General features: G+C 40.2%; 1 protein-coding gene across 1 annotated transcript; it reads right to left on the bottom strand.

The window, feature by feature from the left end:
- Positions 1-353: 353 nt before the first annotated feature.
- Positions 354-22,552, bottom strand: cbfa2t2 (CBFA2/RUNX1 partner transcriptional co-repressor 2). The gene is made up of 11 exons (XM_044122011.1): positions 22,106-22,552; positions 11,760-11,918; positions 11,314-11,555; positions 11,132-11,221; positions 9,071-9,255; positions 8,717-8,970; positions 6,435-6,520; positions 4,775-4,967; positions 3,279-3,347; positions 2,935-3,125; positions 354-2,007 (listed from the first exon to the last, which is right to left on the bottom strand). The coding sequence occupies exons 2-11, from the start codon at positions 11,890-11,892 to the stop codon at positions 1,663-1,665; spliced, it is 1,788 nt and encodes a 595-aa protein (XP_043977946.1). The 5' UTR covers positions 11,893-11,918; positions 22,106-22,552; the 3' UTR covers positions 354-1,662.
- Positions 22,553-22,837: the final 285 nt, after the last annotated feature.

Raw genomic sequence — 22,837 nt, 5'->3', positions numbered from 1 at the left:
TCCCCTACCCGTGGTGGGGAAGGGGATAGCATGTTTGGAGGCCTTGAGTCCTTGACGCGGCCAACACGGGTTTGACTCCAGGACCCGGCGACATTTGCTGCATGTCTTCCCCCCTCTTGTTCCCCCTTCCTGTCAGCCTACTTTCATATAAGGGACACTAGAGCTCACAAAAAAGACCTCCTCGAGGGGTAAAAAAAAAAAAAAAAAGAAATAATTTAATGCATAACAAGATTTTAAAAAACACAACAGCATGAGAATATGTTGCTATGTATTTATCAGCTATATTATTGGGCCAGGCTTTACGCTCATTAGGTTTACCTTTATTACATTACTCTTACTCAGAATAAACAGACACAAAATTAATTAAGCAATTCTGAAGTAGCTCTACTTCTTTATTCCATACTTCATGTCAAGATAAGTTTTTCATATGAAGTTATGCATCATAACAAGAGAACATGTTCATAGAATGAAAGAAGGGGGGAACTGTGGCTCAAAATAAAGGGTTTCTCTCATAATCTTCTTTACAAAGTCATCTTACAACAAACAAAAACAGTTATAGCTCAGGTGTAACAGCAGAATGGGATAAATCAAAGGTCATCACTAAAATTAAGCCTAACTTTGAGAAAAGAAGAAGAATGATTTTTGCACACAAATACTCCTGAGATTTTCTGTGAGACAGAGCTGTCACTGCGATACACAAATCAGTGACACTTTTCTCTTTGTGGTTATGTCATAACTAAGCTAAGAAAAATCCATAACAATAATGACTTTAATCTTTTGATGCATTGATGAAAGATTTTGCCGTGACCCTGATGACACGAACAAGTACCAAAATGAAAGTGTAACAATAACGAAAGTCAAGGCTGAATAGTTTCTGACGATCAGGAATGACACAAAGTGATTTCCCAGTTTAATGCTAGAATTTTATGTTCCTAAAAGACATTTATGGGCCATGGAAATGTCTTTCTTTAGCAACAGAAAACTCTGGTGATGAAAAAACAGCTTGAAATACCTGAACACTTCATTTTAATATTGCTTTAACAAAAATAATCATATACTTTACAATATTCACCGACAACACGACATTTGACTCATTCACGCGTATGAAAAACTGACAAGTTGGTGAGCAAATATTTACGTATAGAGAGGAGCTGCAGTGACCGCATTCAAGCTGTCAGATTTCTTTTACTAAACAACAAAGACAGACTCTTCATTGCTGGTACTTTTACACTGTTTACATTTACCTACCTCCTCATCTTAGTTTTACACATAGAAACAGTAATATTGTTTAGTGGGTGGGAATGTTATATGCCTTCCTTTAAAAACTTCCTCTCTTGTGATCAATTATCAATTTTTTTCCCAGCACAGATCCTGGATTTGGGGTTTTGGACCAGAAAGACGTTTCCATCTGTTATGGAGATCTGTTCATCCAATGGCTGCATGCTAAACAAGTCTCTTTGTTCTTCGCCAAAGCCAAAGTCCCAGTTGACGCATCACTCACTACAGTCATCCATAATCTGTCTTTATTTATCTGCCAAAGTATGATGAAAAATCTGTTATCCTAACTTAACCCACAAATAGTTTCCTCATGCTGCTGATTCAACTCTACCCCAACAACAAAGAGGACAGTCATTGTGTTAAGCTCTGAAGTCCTCTGCATCCTTAATGTCCATTGGTCTCAGAGACTGAGGCAGGGGTGGAGGGAGTGGAGGACCGAGAAGCAACTGAAGCCTTTTCGCCACCTGGACTGGAGGCCAAAGGCATGCTGTCGGGAGCTTTGACCCCGGCTATGCCGACAGGAGACATCCCAGCTGCAGCCGCTGTGGTCACGGCAGCAACCCTGTTCGCAGTGATGGCAGAGACTGGTTTAGGCTGAGCTTGAAGTCCTGGACTGCAGATGAGGTGATGCCTTTCCCAGTCTTTGTGCTGGCAGAAGGAGCCACAGTAACGAGCGGCGTTGCAGCCGCTGCACGTCTCGCTAGCTTTACGGCCACAGTTCCAGCAACACTAAAAATGCAAGAAAAGAAGCAAAACAAATAAGTTGTGATGAGTGTTAAACTATGCTGACATGCAATGAAGTTTTCGGTTCCACTTTGTTCTTCACTAAGCTTCTCCTGAAACAGAGTGTGGGTAGAAGAAACGAACACAACCTAGACAATCAGTTCATTGGCTGCCTGGTTAATGAGGGAGTTTCTGCATTCAGTACAGAAGAAAAAAAACATGGAAAACTAGCAAATAAAAGGGGTAAAAATCATAATTTAATAACACTTTTTTTTCTAAGTTTGTGTTGTCCTGGGAGAACATAGAAAAAGTTAGTTGATTTAGAATATAAAAAAATCTCTCCCATCTCATAGTAATTTAGCTAATGGTTTATTCATAAAGATAAATTATGCGTTTCAAAGCTGCAGTTATCAATTTAGGCATTCAGTTAGATTTAAATTGTAAACTCCTGTTGCATTTTGATTTGAAGAAATCTTTTAAGTTGATCACCATGCTTGGTTGGTCAGGAAGTAGCATTAACATTTTGGGGTTCCTTTGAACCCGGTGTGTGGTTGGAGCTAGTGATTCTAGTGATGGGAAGGAGGCATTCCAGTCTCAAAGACTGGGAGATAATTACTAAATATACATCAGCAAATCATCAAAAATACCTGTGGGGACATGCAAAAATCTGATAAGAAATCATAAGAAAGCTTTCACTTATGTACTTTTCAGTTATTTTAGTAGAATATCTAGAATATTTCCTTAGAAAGCAAGCGATACATTAATTTCCAGTTGATTAATCCCAAACTGGTAACATTTTTGCACAGTACATTTTTTAATGCTGATAATATTTACAATAGCTTTCACTGTAACCATGCAAGCCTGGTGTCTAATATTTAACACTGTGATACTGAGGGCAGAATCTCTCTAGGAACATTACTGATCTCTGCTCACCTCACTTGAATCCTCCTGTTCATTGATGACCATGATGGCATCCTCTTGAGCCTTCCTCTTCGCCTCAGCTAGAGTCTTCTCCATTTTTGCTCTCTCTGCAGCGATCATCTCAAAAGCTTTCTGCTCAGCCTCTGCCACTGCTTTCTGAACCTCATCCATGGCCTGACGCTTCACTTCGTTCACTGCCTCCTCTGTACATGAAGGACGACAAGTGTTTAGAGTTTACTTTCCTTCATGAGCTCAACATACAGAGGTCTAAGACTATTAGTAGATAAGTTATAATATAATCTGAAAGTAGGAATCTTTGTAAAGAGGCCTCAATAATTTCTGAGTGAAATTTTTACCAGCTTTCCTCCAGATCTCGTCAGTGACATATGCTGAACCTGGCCGTGGACCAAAGTCCCGCTGGGAGTCTGTGGGAAAGGTAGAAACAGTGAATAAGCACCTGTTAAAATAATAAAAAAATAAAAATATGTTGATCCTTTAAGACAAGAAAAACCTGTCTGACAGGACAATCAATGTTAAAGGTGTGTAGAAAGAAAGTCCTCAGAGCTATACGCTGATAGTTTCTTTTTCATCAAGTTGTTAATTTAGTCACTGATGCAAACATGTCTGCATATTTAAGACACACAGCCAACATAATTGTGGGTTGTCAGATTCTTGGACTGATCCGGGATCTGACAGCTTTAGAAAAGAATTTGTTTGGCTTGGAGGAAAAAGCAGACCAACAACCTGTGTAAATATTCAGACTGTTCCCTCAAATTTCCCTCCCTATATCTCAACGCACTTCTCTCTCCAGCTCTGCTGACTGGCGGACTTCCTCTTTCCCTTGTTTCTCTCGTTCCTTTTCCCCTTACTTCCATCTTCTCTTTCCCTTCCTTCCCATCCTCTCTCTTCCAACAAGCCTTCATACACCCCCTCTATGACGGCCCGAGCCCAGGTGAGCAGGCAGGCTTTCTGGCTGTGGGTCCAGATGGCGCGCTGGCGAGTCAGCCAGCTCTAGGTCTCTAAGCTTGCAGGACAGCAGGACGGCCCTTCTGTGGCCGATATGGCCGAGGCCAGTCCTGGCACCTGTTTGTGACTATGGAGCAGCAGGGAGATGGCAAGGCTGGCACACAGAGAGAACACTGCCAGTACACAGCAGACTGGGGGCCTAACTGTGGAAAGACTCACACTGACATCTGAATTCATGGGTGTAGCTCTATTTATGGCCACTAGATGATGTAAAGAGCATAATGCAGAAATGAGTTTTGCCATAATAGTTTAATGTTAACTCTAATTTTGAATGTCAAAATGAGAAAGTGTCATAATTTTCTGAAAACATTTGGAAGAAGCTTGTAATAATTTCTAAAAGATTTTTCCTCTTTTACTCACTTTAATTTTTTAAAGATCCAAGCTGGCTCCTGTATGTTTTACTGATATTAGCTACTTTTTGAGGATTTATTCACCAGAAAGTTTGAGGATACTTTGATAGGCAAAGCAAAAAGAGCTCAGCATTCAAAACAAAAACTTGCAGTGAACAAATAGCAATTTCTTTAATTTTATATTTACACAAAAAAGAAATTTTCAGGGCAACATCTCAACACAGGGAACATTTGTGTGCATGAATAAATAAAAGTATAAAGGTTCAGAGAAACTGATTTTTTTCATCACAAAAGGATGAAAAATATCCTTTTGTGATGGAAAAGAGCCTGTGTGAGGCCAGTGCCAGCAGCACACAAATCAAATTAATAAGGTTGCTATTTTGTGGAAAATAGCAGCAGACAACATTCATGGAAAGAAAACAAATGACTCACGCCGACACAATTGACCTGAAATTACAGTACAAAAAGAACCTTACCCGACTCTGCAGAGGGTGGACTGTGTGTTTTGGAAAACGGAGTGGAGCCTGAGCCCCCTTTGCGAGCATCTTCCTGCTCGCTAGAACGTCGTCTCCAGTAGTTCAGTTCCTCTCGGTCCGACTCCTGGCAGCGTCTCAGCACGCTCACTGACCGCCTTGTTTTTTCCACCATGTCCACGATGCAGTTCAGCACCTGGAAGGTGAAGAAGATGCATTACTTTTAAAGTCCAAGTTTGCTTTCAGGCATAGCTTATTGACATTCTCAAAATAAATATTCTTACATGCCCATTTTGACAGTAAAAAAGAACTCATCTGTTACTTGACAACAACTCCTTTTCAAATATTCAACCAATATAGAATTGAAATAAAAAAACACAAACATTTGTAGACAATTTTGTTCCATGGAAAATTAAAAGCTAATTGACATTTTGTCCAAGTTGTTTATAGCATTAAAATTGTATAAACTTGACTCAATTTATCCATCTATTATCATCCATTATCTTCTGTGTGGTGTCACAGGGACAGCAGTCCAAGCAGAGAAGCCAAGATTTTCCTCTCCCCACTTGGGCCAGCTCCTCTGGCGTTCCCACGACAGCTGAGAAACAGAGTCCCTCCTGCGTGTTGTGGGTCTCACCAGGGAAGCGTCCAGGAGGTTTCCTTATCAGATGCTTGAGTGTTAGCTCTGTTCTGATCTCATCCTGTAGCTCATCCACACTCTAAGAATTATATCAATATAATGACAAGATTTTGTCAATGCTGAAAACATAGGGTTATTTCTATTTACAATGCGTATGTTATATTTTATTTGGATTGCAATAGGTTATTTGATCTGCAGCCATAAAAGTAAATGATTAAATAGTAATTTAAATGTTTATGTGTATACACACAGAAACAGAAAAATCATTTCAATGATCTGATGAACTAAATAGACTTACAGTGTCCAATGAGTGGTTCACAGGTACCTGGACTGCTTTTGTTGGTAATCAGAAAGTTTTAGTGTTAGGTAACTATAAACAAATAACTAATATAAGGCTATTTATAAACAATGGTAAAGAATGTTGAGTTCCTAATATTTTTTAAAATTTTGGGGGGAATCTTTTACTTTTGAAAATTTTACCAGTACAAAGTGATGAGAGTGAATCAACAAGTACTGGTGACTTTGGCTTACACTTACCTCAGGAAATAACATTTATTCAACCTCAACTGTGTTTCAGTTCTAGGTTTAAAATCTAGTAGGATCTACTGTATCCTTCAATTCCCAGCATGCATTACTTTGCAGTTTGTACTTCCAAGCAATGCAGTGACGTATTCATTAAATGATAAAGTACTCTGTTAAAGATTTAATGAGATAAAAACCACTGTGGTGGTACTAGAAGTACCAAAGGGCTTATGATAAAGGGTAATTTCAACAATTAAAACCGAAATTTACAGCTAACAAACATCTTGTGAGCCCTTAAACATTTTATACATTAGCCTTTGCTGAAAAATATATTTACACCTAATGTAGCTTTTATGTCTATCGGGAAGTGTCACTCTAATTTATTTTTACTGTCAAGATTGTGAAAACTGAAACATTTCTTCTCAGGACCTTAGTAAAACAAATTACATTCCTGCTATATCACAAACCATTAACAGCAGTGGTGCCTGCCTGCAGACTTACATGATCCAGATGCCTCCATTCATCAGCCCACTCTCTGTCTGTCAGTCTGTGGTCCACTGGCTCTTCACGATAGCCTCCGTTAGTGCCTGATTAGAACACACACGAGAGAGATAGTGCACTGATGTGATTAACATTCCTTTGAATGAAGGATTAGTCACAAGTGACAATGACTGAGTGAAAGATATGAAATATCACAAAAATATACACTTTTAGATTGTTTGTTCATCATAAATACACGTCAGAGCAAAGGAAAATCATCTCTCTAGTACCAACTGTGCTCAAAAACATATGTTTATATATATATATATATATATATATATATATATATATATATATATATATATATATATATATATATATATATATATATATATATATATATATATATATATATATATATATATATATATATATATATATATATATATATATATATATATATATATATATATATTCAACCAAAATGGAAGCTCATAAAATATCAGGCCTGACAGCTGCAATTTGAGGTTACTGCTTTGAGAAATAAAACAAAAAAAACAAAAAAGAGGAATGGGACAGTGAGCAACAAAGGTGGAGTGAAAGGGAAAACCTATGATGCAAAACAGACCCTTAGCACGCAGAGCCTGCACACATCTGGAAGTCAGCTGTCAACCACACACACAAACAGACACACACAGTACTCCCACAGCACCACCCCTTCTGCAGCTCACGGCATTCCAACAGGGAGACACTCAGGCTGAGTGGAGTGGCTCCACTCCTAAACACAACCAGCCGCTCTGACACTCGTTGTGGATCCCTGCGTCCCACATACACACAGGGATGTGTTTCCAATCGTAGCTCGACTTAGGCAATATCTAATTATACACCGAAGAGAAATAACAGTTTGCACACATGGGGTAGAGCTCATGCAGAAGCCAAAAAACATCTTGAACCCATGTCCACAAACATAGGAACTGCATTAAAACACACATGCACAGCATACAAAGATGGAAATCACCATCTCTTCAATATGAGTTTTTCAAAAAACAAAAAGGCAACAACACGAAAGATGAGCGCAGAATCTCAAACACAAACACACGCATATACGCTTTTGCCTTCCCAAAAATCTTCCCAACTTCTGGATCTCATCAGCGTTCATCAGTTCAAAGCTATGACTGGGGGTTGGGGGGGGTGGAGTGATGTGTTTATCCTTGTGTGTGTGTGCTTGTGAGTTAAGTGGCGGCAGGCGGGTAGAAGGCTGTCAGACAGACTAAAGGCCTCGTAAACACGGCACCTCTACCCCGAATACATAGGTGTGTATGTGCTGTTGCATGTAGGCGTGTGGGTGGGTGCGTGTGTGTGTGTGTGTGTGTGTGAGCTACTGCTGTTTCCACTAAGTGCTGACAAGCTCCAAATGGAGGGGCAGATATACACCAGAGTAGAACCAAACTCCCCCTGCCTGAACAGTACAGCTCTGTTTATACACATATCTGGATTCCAGAGATATACCAAGATTTTAAACAAACACATAGACCACCCATTACTGCATACAGATTACAATATGATATGTATGTGTTTCTGTTTTAGTGGCAATTTTCAAAATGCATGTTTAGCTACTTGCAGGAGCGAAACAGAAGGAAGGAGGACCGTTTTCTACATTTTCCTGATTACAGCAAAGTGATTTATTAGATCAATATATGCATGCATGACTGTCTAATATATTTAAAGAAGCATGTCCACAATTGTAGAAAAAATACACAAACTATTGATGTTTCATATTTTTGGTAAACTAATTAAAACTATGTAAATGTAAAAAATGTCAATTTAGCTTTATCTATTTACTCAATTTATCTATGTGTTTAAGTCAAAATATAGTTCAAATGTGACAAAAAGGGATGCGCATTTGTCAAAAGCAACTTTCCAATACTCTTGTTCCTTCAGTGACTTGATTACTTTATCATTTGTACATATTAACACTCAGTTCCAGCAATGTTTGGGCTTAATTGGGTTTAACAGTTGATGATTGTCTTTTATCCAAATTGATATTTATATAGCCAGTCATATAAAAAACCTTAAAATTGCATAGCTTGGTCTGCAACAACAGTATCTGTCTCCACTGATCCTCATGAAATATAAGACTGTTGTTGAGGGACAATAAGGCATTTCGTTCAGTCACAAGCTGATACACTTTAAAAGCATTTTAAAGCAGGCACACACTGTACCTTCAATGCTCTCAAGGAGAAATGTTTCAAAGCACCGCAACAAGTATCACAAGTATCACAAGTATCATGTCTATCACCTACCAGGGAGTCGTGGCCTGTCCTTAAGTTCACGGATCTCCAGGACACGTTGGCTGTGCTCTCGGTGTAAGAGGTGTGGAGCTGCTATGTCATCCAAGGCATAATGTTGCAAGGGTGGAGGAGTTGGGTGAAGCTGGGCAGTGAGGGGCAGCGGATGGGCGGGGCTGTGTCGTGGAGCCGGGCTGATGGTGCAAATCCGTTTTGCTGCAGGCTCCATTCCTACTGGAGGACGTTCATGGAAGCCGTTCTCCTTTGCCCTAAACACAAAAAAAGTGGCACTCATGTAAACACGTCTCTCCACAACCTACTAAAACCTAGAGCTTCATTTTAGAAGAATACATGCTAATGATATTTAACCTGCTGGGGCTGTGTCGTTTTGTCCCTGCCTCAGGAGGTTCCATCAGCAACTCAGAGGAGTCTGGAGAGGAAGTCATAGTGGTGCTTAGCAGGAGGTGCTCATGCTGTGACAAGTACTGAGCTGGGGTCTGCTTGGCTGCTCGTGCACAGTGGAGCAACTCCCTCTGCAGCAGTGGAAGGTTTGCCTATAAAATATACAATAATATTGTTTTAAATTAGTCCACTGGCCTTGACAGTAACACAGTTAAGGCCTTATTAATGGAAACCACATCTACTCAAATTCAAAGCCATGATGAAATTCTTGCCTCACCAAAAAAGTCAGATTTCAAAAAGTGTACGGGAGAGTACAACAACATCATATGGGGTTTGTTTTAATAGAAACAAACCCCATATCAATATCAATGGTACTAATTTATGAGCAGAAAAATAACTGTAAAATAACTGGATACACTACAACGCATCAGTTTACAGAACAAGATAACATGAATTTGGCCAAGGAGTTCCAGTAAAGATTTGGCACTAGAGAGAGGAAACAAAGAACAGGGAGTGCGACTTCTTGAGGTTTGGCTGTATAGCTGGCTTTGGGTGTTGTTCTGTGGCTGCCTCCATAGTGGCTGTGGCTTTCCTAATTCAAATAAAAAATGGCAGCACTACCACTGATGATGATTGCTAACCTCCCACGCAGCAGGAGGGATAAGCACACTTAAGATTATGTTGGTTACGGTAAAACTATGTATGATGGTACCAAGGCTTCAAAACATTTCAAAACAATTGATGCACAAGGTCCAGTTCTTTATCCTCCCTTGCACTGTCCATTTTTACATCCACATGTACATATTTATCCATGTCTGTCTGTTGAATCTTTCCATCTTGCTTTTGTTCCCTGTATTTCCCTAATTGGGAACAGACTCCAGTGTGTTTGCAATTACACCACTTCCTCACCCCCACTGCTCCCTCTTCTTGAGCAACCAAATAAATAACCATTGCCTTCTCATTTTATGACTGACCTCATCCTATCACAGAGCACTCCCAAATGGTATTTCAAGTTCTTTTTTAAACTGCGTCTCTTTCCCTTTGAATATGACATCTTTGTCGAAGTTCATGAGATCTCCTGCACCCCAAACCTGAAAGATCCTCAACAAAGCCCCTGTACCTATCTATCAGGATTTTCTACATCCCTTTTTCCCTTGAGGCCCCCAGAAAGCAGACACATGTGCTGCATGTAGGGGCTCTCTGAGGTTCAGTGAGGCGGATGCTAGTTTGGCGGCGCCTTGAAAGCTGAATGCTCTTTTAAAAAGGGACAGCGGCTCCATATGGCGCAGTACAGACCATAAAAAGAGACGGGAACACTTTATGGGCATGTTTCACACTTCCGAATTCCCACTTTTCCCTGTCTCCTCCTGAGCCACCTTTTTCTCTTTTCCCCTATTTACAAAATTTACCCCATCAGTCCCATCTCTTGCAAAGCTCTCAAAGAGTTGAAATAACATTTAGGAGGGAGACAACTCCTTTGTAGTAAATTAGTAGAAGACAGAGAACAGAAAATTCTCATTTCTGAATGACAGATGGAGGGATTCCAAAGGCAAGTCAGAAATGTGTGTGGAGAAAAAGAGATTTTGAGTGTTTAAAGAACAGCGCTACAAGTGACTGAAGATTTATGGGCTGCTTTGCCGAGGGGAGCTTTTAAAAGGTGTACTGTTGCAAACTCACTAGGTACAAAGAGCCTCAAGAGGCTGTTTGACAAGAACTCATCTGCTACTTGTCATGTCAGAGATGACGTCCTGATTGGTTTAAACCATTAACAAGAAAATTTATGCAGTCGTGAATACTACACAAAAAGGTGGCTATTGATTGTTGCACTATATCCTGGGAAGTTATTTTTTCTCATGTATTGTTCAGATCAATTTCAAACTGGGTTTCCTTGAGGTAGTTAATTTGACAGCATGGAGTAAAAAAGGCTGACTATACTTTACTTAACTGGAAAAGACAATAAAGCTGCTGCCTGCAACTAAAACCTGGAAATAATCTGACAGAAAGCCAGTAGGGGGAAGGTATGTTTACCTTGAGAAAAGGAATAACAAAGGGCCGCAAGGGAAAGTTGGTGGCCTCCTGAAGCCTTGAGTGAAACTCCTCAATGGTAACTGTTGAGTTCTAGGAGAAAGGCAGAGTTAAGTGAACAGTGAACAGATGAATTTCTAAAAAATACTGCCTTTTTTCCTTCTCTTAAACATCAAAGGATTTACCACAAGGGCCAGAACTAGGCTTCTGACGCTGTCTCCGATCTCGGGAGAAATATCGTTGCCAAACTGCTGCAGCGTGGTCAGGAAACGTTTCAGCTTGCTCAGCTGGCGAGCCCCACAGGTGGCCGGCAGCTGTTGATTAGCCAGCGATGAAGATGAAGAAGAAGATGGTCCATTACTGTAACGCTGTGGTGGTGAGGGCACAGCATTCAGCGTTGGTGGGGAATGATGATTCCCATTTGTCACTGGGGAGGAGAGGTGAAGTAAAAATAAGTTCCGATAAGTGGTTCCAGATGCTCTAAAATTATTTGTGTTACTAAGCCTTCTTTCTAAGTCTGGACTAGCCGTTCTACTTTAAGAATATAAGGTCAGGTTTGAGGGGGAAATTACATGCCAACTTGAAGCGATAACTGACCAAGAATGCATAGAGATTTTGGAAGTTTTCTTACATGCTGTGGTGGAAAAGGAGGCCGGACGAGGGCCACTGGGGTTGACAGAAGGCAGGGGTGGCATTGTGGAGCTGGCGCTGCTGCTGGGGGCTGATCTGGAATGAGTCTTAGCATCCACAGGCGAACCGGGCATGGCAGGACTCTTCTTCTCTCTACTGTCTGTGGAAGGACAGCAAGAGGTCACTTATGGGTCAGAGCCTAATTAAAAATTTTGCTCTTGAACTAAGACAATTTTTTCAACAAGATATTCAAAATTAACTTGTATGTCCAGAAGATACAAAGATGTAGTTTACATAATTGAATAGTGAACACTCAGAAAACTGCAATATCAGACTTCAGCTAAAACCGTCTCAGTGAACAGCTCAATGAAAAGAGAGTATTAATGAAAACAAGAAGACAAAAAGGCTAGTTCACCTATTAGCTCACTATTTATATTAATGTAATGGATTCAAGTGTTTAGCTACTGAGGAACCACCACTGCACAACACACCCACACTCACACACGCCTATACACCTCAACCCACTTCACATCATACAACACATACTGCCAGGGCACCAACCACCCTGCCCCCATCAAAGAACCAGATGTCTAAAGTTTAGCCCCTCACTCTCACCCGTTCAGATCAATAGCAGAAGAAATACTGAAGAAGTCTATTGTGTGGGAGTAGAATGCCCCCTCATTGAGAACCCCACTAAACAGTGTGTGTGGGGGGGTTAAAGAAAGAGCCTAGAAATGTGGAGAGAAAGGGACGGAGCCATTTCACGCTTTACTAACAAGATCGGCAAAGCTTTTGAATGTTAAACCCAACTTCTCAATATGCTATTGACTGTGAATAAGACCACCAGATAAGGGATTTGGAGAGAGTGTAACAGGGGGCGTGGTTGTGGTTGGAGAGAGGGGTACGTGGGATCAGAAGCTGTCTTTGTCTCGAAGAGATCCATGAAGCCTGGGTCCTGTCTCCCTTTAGAGTGGATCAGACTTTTCTAACTGCTTCAAGAATTGACAATTAATAGACAAGCAGGGTCTCATGGGTCACAGGTCAAAGGAGAGCAGCTTTTAAAAAGTGGTTTCATGGTTTTAGGGCTTCAGCTTCAATAGCGCTCTTTATATGTTTTTCACAGCTATGAACTCTTGATAGCCTTGAGCTATAGCTTTCCAGTTTATAAAGGGTTAAGTTGGAAGGGGCTTATCTGCCAAAAGCAAAATCTAAAAGCATTTAATATACATGGTATATAATCATGCAAAATTGCTAGCTAGAAGGACCAACAAATTTTCAAATTGAGGTGCCGGTACTCTGAATACAATTCACGCAACCTTGCTAAACTCAAAATTACTCGTAGCCCTGTTTGTCTTTTTGTGTCCTATCTGCAAACTTTCTGTCTGACAGTCTGGGTCTCAACTCATTATACAGCTTTGACTGTTCATCCTTTGTTTTCCAGTCCTTCTCAACCTCTCTTTCCCCTCCATCTTTCCCTGTTCTCTCAGCTCAGCCCTCTGGCCTGCCTGCCATCGCTCCACCTGTTCACCGACACAGGGGGCAGGAAGGAGGGATCTACGCAGACATTTGGATTGCCATATCCACCACATGCACGGTTTGCCAGCACACCGCAGGAAGCAGCCTGCGGCAAGCAAGCATGCACGCACGCACGCACGCACCGGTTCCAAAGCCCTGCACACTCTGTCCGTATGGCCAGGAAATTAGACTGACATCTCAATAACAGAATCAACGGGGCATATGGCCTTAGTGTCAACATTGTTATCGTGTAAACAATTTTCTACAACACAGATATATCCAATATTGTCTCCTAGCTTGCAATAAAAGTTATCTTTTGAAAAATGTTCAAATTTTTTTTTCTGAAAAAACCCCAAATTTTATATTAAGATTAAATATTCTTACAAACAGCGGACAGCTTTTGATGGATATGCCTTTATAATGCCAAAGAAAATAAACACGTTTTTAGTGACCTATCTTTTAAGGGAGATAGGAAATGAGGTTGCAGCTGTGTTCACGCAATCTTAAGAGATGGTAGTGTCTGTCGTGAACCAGAGGTAATGGCCTAAACAGGAGACCTCAGGTGTGTGTGCATGTATTGCTGTCAGCCCACAGAGAATTGCCTCTGCTTGTCAATTAGACAGCACACATAGCTGGATGACTTCATCTGGATTGCAAGCACCTGAGGTCTGTCGTATACGGATGTAGAACTTTCAGAGGGGAGGCAGCTGTCACTGCAACCACAAAACACACAAGCACTGAGTGCGTAAAGTAGTCTAATGTTAACTCAGGTGAATAATGGCTCCAAGGAGGATGTGGGGTGTTTGGTCTAAATGCCACCTGTCATCCTTGTGCTAATGGAATAAAGAAAAGGTACATGCAACTCCTAAACACACATGGACAAGGGCATAATAAAATGCCTTATGAAAAAAAATGGGGACATAATTCAATGTAATTTCATAGCATATATGACTGACACTAAGATTTGTGGCTATTGTAAACAAACAAAACATTTTCCTTTTCTCCTCCCACTCCTTGCTGCTCTTCTCTCCCTTGCCTGTTTAGAGATAAATATAAATTATTTTTTCTTTCTATGTCAACTGCTATTGGAGGTATGGAAAAGCAAAAACACAACTATGGTGATGGCTGTTGCTAGCCAGGTGTTCCTTGTTTGTTCAGCTTCAGGTGACACCCGTCTGCATTAAAACATTCAGTCGGCGTTAATTGCCTGTGCTTCCGCAGGCGATGACTCAAAATGGGGCTAAAACTGAAAAAGAAAAAGCAATTATCTTTGTTGAACTACAATATGGAATGAATGTGCTTGAAATAAAAAAAAAACAGAAGAAAATGCTACAAAAACCTTAACTTATTCCATGTCAAATAAGAGGGTGCATAACCTATTATGCGTGGATAAACATAAATCATGCCTGGACATATATAAATGCATATGTTCAGCGCTAGTGTGTATTTTGCTCTGGGTTTAACTCTGAAGACTAAACTCCAGAGGCTGGCAGCTGTGAGGTGTTGGCCTGCTGAGCACTCTGTTATCTCTTTCCTATCAAATAGATGAGGTGAGAAAAGATGCAACACATACAGGGCTAATTTATCACTGAGAATAAAAATAAAGACATTTTTGCATGTGGAATGGAAGGATTCTTTATGGCTTCAGATTAACAATCACAAACACATGCACACCATAGTAATGAGTTAAAGTTTAAACTTGTGGCATTACTGTAAAATCAAGTTTGGAATCAGGAGTTTGACTTGAAAATCAGGGACTTTTTAGTGGAGTGACTTAGAAAGTAACTGAGTAAACAAAACATTAAAGTACACATCTAGCATCATCCAAGCAAAAGCTTTAGAGCATGTTTACTGGATAATGAAAGGTAGCAAAAAATAGCTATCCAAGTCAGATTTGTACCCAGAGAGAATTTTACAATTTGGAAACTTGTTAAACGATATTTCTTAGGACATGTTTCCATTAAATAAAGGATATAGTTGGTTTGACTGTGAAGGTTTAATGGATGTTTATTTTAGACATCAGGATGTAGCTGCATTTAGTCAAAAGTAGCAGTAAATGCTTTATACCCAAGGGGGCTGCTATAGTTAATAAGACCACCTATCGCACTGAACCTAGAGCAGACATACTACGACTTCATGAGATCACTTGTTTTTGTACATGTTAGAATTCAGGTAGTAATGCATTATAAATCTATGATTTATACCATCCCCACAAAAAAATATATGGTGTGACAGAATGGACAATCGATGTTGACAGGAAGATGGAGAAAATACAGAACAATCATGGAAAAGTCATGAAGCTGGGTATTAAGAATTGTTAACTGAAATGTCATACTGTTTGATGTTTTCATCTTTGAGTGACATAAACAGCATACATATAGATTTGTATCGTCTACTTTTCAACTCATCTCTGACCTAGAAAACTGAATTTTTGAACTAAATGAAATGACTGTGCTCCTTTATAGAAATGAAATGCCATAATTGTAACCTAATTGGTGCTCTCTTGTATTTTCACATTGCTTATTGGTTGTGTTTTGATATTTTATTTTGGATTCTAAATACTAAATTGTCTTAAGCAAAACTTGAAATGCCCATACTTAAACCAATGGCTATGACTAAATGAGGCATGACCCTGTGTTAGGTATTCACAGTAAATGTCCGTCCATCTTTCTATTCATCCATCCATCCATCTCCACTTCACGCTGCTGACCATCAGCATTTAGCAACAAGAGAGGGAGGAGTAGAGCTGCAACACTCTTTGCTACATACAGTTTGAGAAATCTCCTTGTCTGGCACTTTTTTGAGCATTAAAAAACTTTGAACTGTATAAGGGCATATGGAAAATGCTTGCAATTTTGAAACCGTGGAACATCTTGATACTGCTGACTGGCTCATGGCTAGATTCAACAGGAAGGTGGCATCTGTTGTTCAAATTATAACTTGAAATAGGAGAGCAAGACTTGAAGACTGTAGAACACTGGCTTTTAAACTTTACAATGAGCATGAAATCTATCAAGAAAACCCATATTGTCTCTCTGCTATATTTGTACCAACCATCTATTTGTACTGACAATAACTGATGGAATATTCCATAATGTGTTGCACAGAATTTATAAAATCAAATAATTTTGTTCTTCAAAATTCGGGTTATTTATTTCTCAACTTGTGCGATGACTGGACCTTGCATAATATGCTATGAAGAAGAAAATCAACCAAAAGCACAGACAGCAGCGATTGATTTGAACATTAACCAGGCTTTCTTTCCTCCTCCTGTACCATATGGATCTAATCGGCCAAGAGCAAGCCAGCTGGGACCTCCAACAGTCACCTGTGAGGGAGGGGGGAAGGCATAAGGGGCTGCTGAAGCCTCCTCCTCCAGGCCAAAGCAGCCCCAGCCGACATCCACCCATACATATATAAATACACATATCTGCCTTGCTATCAACGGAGAGAAGCAAAGAAGGCGGAGGGGCACAGAGAGGGGGAGGGGTGGCACGAGGCAGCTGAATGCGAGCGAGTGGACTTAAATGCTGGGGAGACAAAGGCTGCACCTGGTCCCCGTCCGTCCACGCACACAGTCACAATACAGCACACATCTGTTCCTCTATCCTGCGCTCCCTGCTGACCTTCACCCACACACACGCACGCGCACCCCCGCACACAAAGAGGCAGCAACACAATCACATCCATTAAAAATAATTCAATAGTGCGTGCATGATCCCCCAAATGTCAATTGTTGTAACCTAGAAGATAAATAACAGGTTAAATAGCTTGGTGTTAAAACATCTCTAAGACATGTGCCCTTGGTTACTTTACTGAGTTCAAACTACTTCTCACCTGGGACTGCACGACTTCTCAGCCATTCAAAGTTGAGCCAAACTTAAAACTTATAAACACAATTTTTAAATTAAAAACATATAAAGTGAGACAGGAAAACTTTTTTTCCCTGAATTTTTGCAGATGTTCCTAAACAGTTTTGTGCAGTTTTCTAAAAACTATAAGGTTTTACTGTGTTATCGCACCAAAACTTTTTAAGACCTTGACAGAGTTTAAACCCAGCTCTGACAGGAACGAAGAAATTATTGATCAATTTAAAGGCGCCAGAGCTGGTGAAGGGAGGATTTGAACTGTGAGGTAAAGATGGAGGATGGGAGGGAATAACAAGGCGAAAAAAAATACTGTTTTCATTTGGTTTCATCAGGAAGACAAGCCTGGTTGTCAGACTCAGAGCCAGGCTGTTTTTCTTGGCTCTCATTACCACCTTCCAGGCCTGTAGACTACATATTTGGATAAAACCCAATGTCAACACTCTGTGAGGAAGGCGAGCGATTGGGGAGGTGGCAAGGTTGACAGTAAGAGGGAAGCAAAAAACAGAAGTGTGTACAGTGACAGAAATGGGAGGAATTGAAAACTACAGAAGATAATAAACATTTCTGAAAAAACGGGGCCGTCATGTATGAATGTGAAAAAGTTATATTCCTGAAATAAATTCCTCACATGTCCCTGTGACAGAGTAATGCTGGGAGAAGCCCTTGCATAACCTTTTTTCTCAGTGAGATAATTACAAAAACACTGCTGTAATCCAGCATGCCACATAGGGGAAAAAAAGAACCCATGGATGGAAATGTACTTAGTGGCAAACTGAAAAAGAAAACGTAAGAGGGGACGGCAAGGCAGACAGACGCTGTCCATAAAACTGAGAATGAGCAATAAAAACAGGTTTGGTGATGTGATGCTGGAGGGAGTGGGAGGTTTGGCAGATGTTGGACACATAGTGTCCACGTGGATGTGAAGTCATGTAGCTGGGCTAAGAATGATGGGACAGCATCTGAATGCACTAACCTACAAAATCTATAATTTGGGATTTGTAATTAGATCAGCTATAAGGAAAAAAAAATGTAATCGGAATTAGTCACCATCTGATAATAACAATAAACTAATATTTAAACTGATAGGTCCTCAAAACAGACGCTATGATGATCATGATTGTTACTTTTGCTGTTCAAACCACTTTTACACTTTTGGTTTCATGAAAGCATTGACAAAGGTTTTTATTTTTCAAAATATCCTTTATTTTATTATGTACAACAGGCTTAATGTACTATCTATTCTGGTGTAGTAAAATACCTCACTGAAAGCTTTTTTTTCCAAGCAATATGTGTATTTCTGATTCAGTATTGATGCAGAGCCAAAATATATGGCAACTGTAGTTTTTGTATTATTAGAACTTTTAGAATAATAGAAAATATTTCAAATTTGAGCTCAATAATAAAGAAATAAGTGTGAACCTGTAGGGGTGAGCAAAGACGTAAGGAGCTGAAAATAGGCGCCATTTAACAAGACTTGTGTTTGCCATCAATTGATTTTGGAGGACGGTTGCCACTCAGTAACAAATATGCCCTTTTTAAAGCCTGTCTGGGTCATGTGTGAACACTTGAGCTCAAATTTAAACAGTGATCTAACAAGGACATTTCAAATTTATCAACCAAGCTCTCAGACCTACTCAAAATCAGCAGATTATCTCTCCATCTGGACAACAAATCTTGCCGTCTATGGCTAGCTAGCTCCTGGTTCATGTGTTATAATCCGGGTGACAAACTAGAAAATATTTAAATCTTACAACAATGTTGGTTTACTGGTCATCTTCTTCTCCAGATTTCAAATACATGAAGCAAATATCAGGAAAATGCTGATTATGTATTTGTGTTTCTGGATGACTGGGAGTGAGTGTCTTCTGAATCTTGTAAACACATACCATAAGCCTAACCTGCTACCAAATAAATGCTGCTTGTTCTCTTAGGCAATAGTAATATACCAACTGATCAAGTCTGTTGCAGGAGTCCATAAAACAAAGTGCAAGCCCCAGACATGAGGAAACAAATCTAACAATAGGGCTGGCCTGTATTATACCAGGTGTGACAGGCTTTAAGAGCCCAGTTGACTGACTGGGCTCAGGTCCAACCAGATGTTGCTATCAGCATGCGCCACTGCCACACTGGAGACTCAAGAGAATTTTCATTTGAATGGGACAAATGCTCCAACAAAGTAAGTCTACAGTACCAGACTTACACAAAGAATTGATCCTGATTTAACACACTCTAGCTCTGGTGATGCAATGAATTAAAGCAAGGCAGAACAGCACATTTGGTTGACAGAGTACATAAACAAAGCTGTGGGTAAGCCCTGAGCCCAGCTGTATGGAAGAGCAGTACTCAACAACCACTCAGGGAGACAGATGAGTAAAACAAAGAGGCCAGCTGTGCTCAGAACAATGTGAAGAATGAGACACTAAGAACAGTGGAGGATGACTATGTTTCTGTTTCGCATGAGTTTAGGTGCCTTTGCTGCATAATGCCAGGGGATTGCCTACAATTTCTTTGTAAATGTCTCAAAACACACCAAAAGGAGGAATATAATAAAGCGTGAAAACACTGCTGACAGAATCTTAGAAAAGACAAAAGTTTTGTGTTGAAATGGTAACTCGTAGGAGGTAAGAAGAGCCTATGAAATGTAACTTTTTGTGTTTAGATTTTCTCACAATAATATGGATCAAAAGTACAGTTGGATAAATTAATGACTTCAGCAAGCAATTCTTAGAGAAAGACACCACCAATTTCTTCTCAACCAATGCACCTTGCAAGTTAGCTCACATGTTTTTAGTTCTTCTGAGAATGCACAATGGTGTTATTGGTTTTGTTTCATCAAACATATTTGAAAATGGCTGATTATATATGTATTTTTATTATGACTCCATTGCATTATAGCTGTATTCTTTGCATTGTAGGGATTTTAAGAGTGGATCTAACATTGTTACAGAAACATAGCACCGTATACAAAAACTTTACCATGTTAATGTGACAGTTACTTTAGACTTTGATTGTCTAGTTAAGATATAGACAGTATGAACCCTGTCACACCATTGAATGGAACTCATTCCCCAGCCTTTTAGGTTTCTTGAACCATACAACACCAGTAAATAAAAGTTTTGCATTGGGTCATCAAGCAGGTATCTTGGAAAAGTGAAGGGTCAGTAAGCCCATCCGATGAACCCACTGCTCATACACTTTAGATAAAGAAAATGAATTAAATATTAGAGGAAGGAGGAGGGAGAAAGAGGGAAATTTTAACGCTGACAGACTCATGTGCACCTCTCCATATTAACCAAAACATATCACTTTTTACCAGTTCCCATGATGAAAAATTTTAAGCACTTTTATTCAAGGAGTTTATGCTAAAATCAGATGGTAAGCTTCCATACACGTTCCGTTCAAATGCACAACCTCTTGCTGAGCCCTGGGGCAACATATCACCGCCCTTGCCAATGGAACTAATAGAGCACTTCCTGCAGCAAACTCCACAAGCAGCTGCTCTGTTCTGTGTGCGTACATGATGAAACTGAGGGGGGGCTATCTGTCACAAATTCTTTTGAGCAACTGGGCAGGGGTCATCGTGCTCTTATTCTCCATTTATTCCAACACATTTAACAGAGAAACTCACAGCGGGGATTGAGGTCAAAAAGATAAAAAAGGTGAAGAAAGCTATAAGACAAGTAACCTTGTAGTCTCAGTCTCAGCAGACAAAATATCTGCAGTACACCTGGTTCACAGATGGAGGAACACTCACTGTCTAACTCGAACATGAGCTTATCATGGGCTAGATAAGAAACTTCAAAGCAATGAAAGTCCATAACAGAGACTACAGTGGCCTGGCAGGTAAAAATAAGGTTTCTGAATAAAAATAAAAATAATTGGAATGGCCTCCATGCAAACACATTTTCAGACTCACTACAGAACAGAGCCTGCTGCCAGGAATATGATAAAATCCAGAAGACCAGACAGGGGTCTCTGCTCTGAGGCTGTGCAGCCGACAGTTAGTCGCTCCTATCTCCCTGATGGCCTGCCCAAGTCTGAAATGACACTGGCCAGGTCCCTTCTCCTTTTCTCTGTCTGTTTCTTTTCCACAACAAGCCTGTCTGATTGCACTGAAAAAAAAAAATAATAATAATAATAAATTAAAAAACAGGAAGATGCTTGGAGGTGTACCTGGGTAACATTGAGAGCAAACAATGGTGCAACACTCGCATTTGCTCCCACATCCCATTAATGTCAAGGTGCCACGTTTAGACCGAGTATTAAAGTCATACGGAGCAGTTTCCCTCCTCTTCCCATATGCCTGGGACACTGTACAACAGATGCACATCTTTTCTTTACCTAGTTTCTTCTGCTCTGCTTGTCATGTGGAAGAATTGATTGCTTTCTGGTTAAATGACAGCTGAGGATGAGGCAGATAAGACATTACAAAATCACTGAATTGTTTCAATTTTCAAAAAGTGAAAGAATAAACATATAGAACAAGAGAAAAAACGCAAAAAGTAAATTGTTCAGTGTGCAATACATTAAACTGTAGATGTTTTATTTTTCTTGAAATCTTGCTGAATTAAAATGTATTATATTCAGCAAGTTCAGTGCAGAAAATTAGTCTTCTGAACTTCAGAAAGATCATTTTATGTAATAATTAATGTTATTCACCATATGGCAGCAAAAGCTGTGCACAAGTTAAGAAAGCCTCCCTCATACCTGAGTTGACAAGGATGAAGAGATAAAGAGGAGAGGATGATGTACCATCTGTACAGTACAGACCAGCTTTGGGAATTAGTACTGCACATGCATACACGCACACGCACACACCTACACACACACACACACACACACACACACAAAGTGAACTATTTGCCAGCGAACAAACTCTCACTTACTTCCCTACTGAGACAAATTAATATTATAAATACACATCATAGCAACACAAAAGTAAACTGGAATCACTTGCTCCTACCTCCACTCTAGTAGAGTCCACTCTTCAGTCCTTGAAGAAAGTCAGCTGCAGTGGCAGAGTTCTCTTGTCCTCTGCTTTTTGTCCTCTTTTGTGACTCCACTCCTTCATATGTCAGGCATGTGTTTGCATTCTCACATATGTGAGCTCCAGCGCAGTGAAGGCCAAAGCCAGAGACACAGATGGCACCCAGATGGAGATGGATAACCGAGTAGACCAGCAAACACAGGACTCTACGAATTCAAATACTCTCGCTTACTTCCCTTCTGTCCTTAAGATTTTGATATTTCTCATGCAAAGCTCTCTGTCACTGTCTTTTCCTGATACACAGTCTGTAGTACCTAAGTTACTCGCTCTGATGGAGTCCCTGAATATGCCTCCTCTCTCACGCTGGTTCGCTCAAGCTCTGAGCTTCCTATCCTCTCACTCTGTGCCTTTCAGCTCAAGCTCCTCCCCACTTTTCCCACATGCTATTCTCTCCCCTGTTTTCATGGGTTGAGTGCTCCAACGACGTCACAAACTGCCTCCCATTGAGCCCCACCTCCTACTCTCCACATGGATTCTGGCCAATCCTCCAATGCAGACTGGCCCCATTCAACCTGCATTCACCGGCGATGGACCCTGCAATTAACATAACTAATTGCTTTGGCACCTAAAGGCTAAACAAGAAGCTGTGCCAAAGAGAGACAATCATAGGCGTGTGTGTGTGCGTGGGTGTGTTTGGGTGTGTGTGTG

Source organism: Gambusia affinis, linkage group LG07 (genome assembly GCF_019740435.1).
Source record: "Gambusia affinis linkage group LG07, SWU_Gaff_1.0, whole genome shotgun sequence".
In the NCBI taxonomy this organism is placed as follows: Eukaryota; Metazoa; Chordata; class Actinopteri; order Cyprinodontiformes; family Poeciliidae; genus Gambusia; species Gambusia affinis.
The sequence above is the reverse complement of the archived record's forward strand: the minus strand, read 5'-3'. Positions and strand labels throughout refer to the sequence as shown.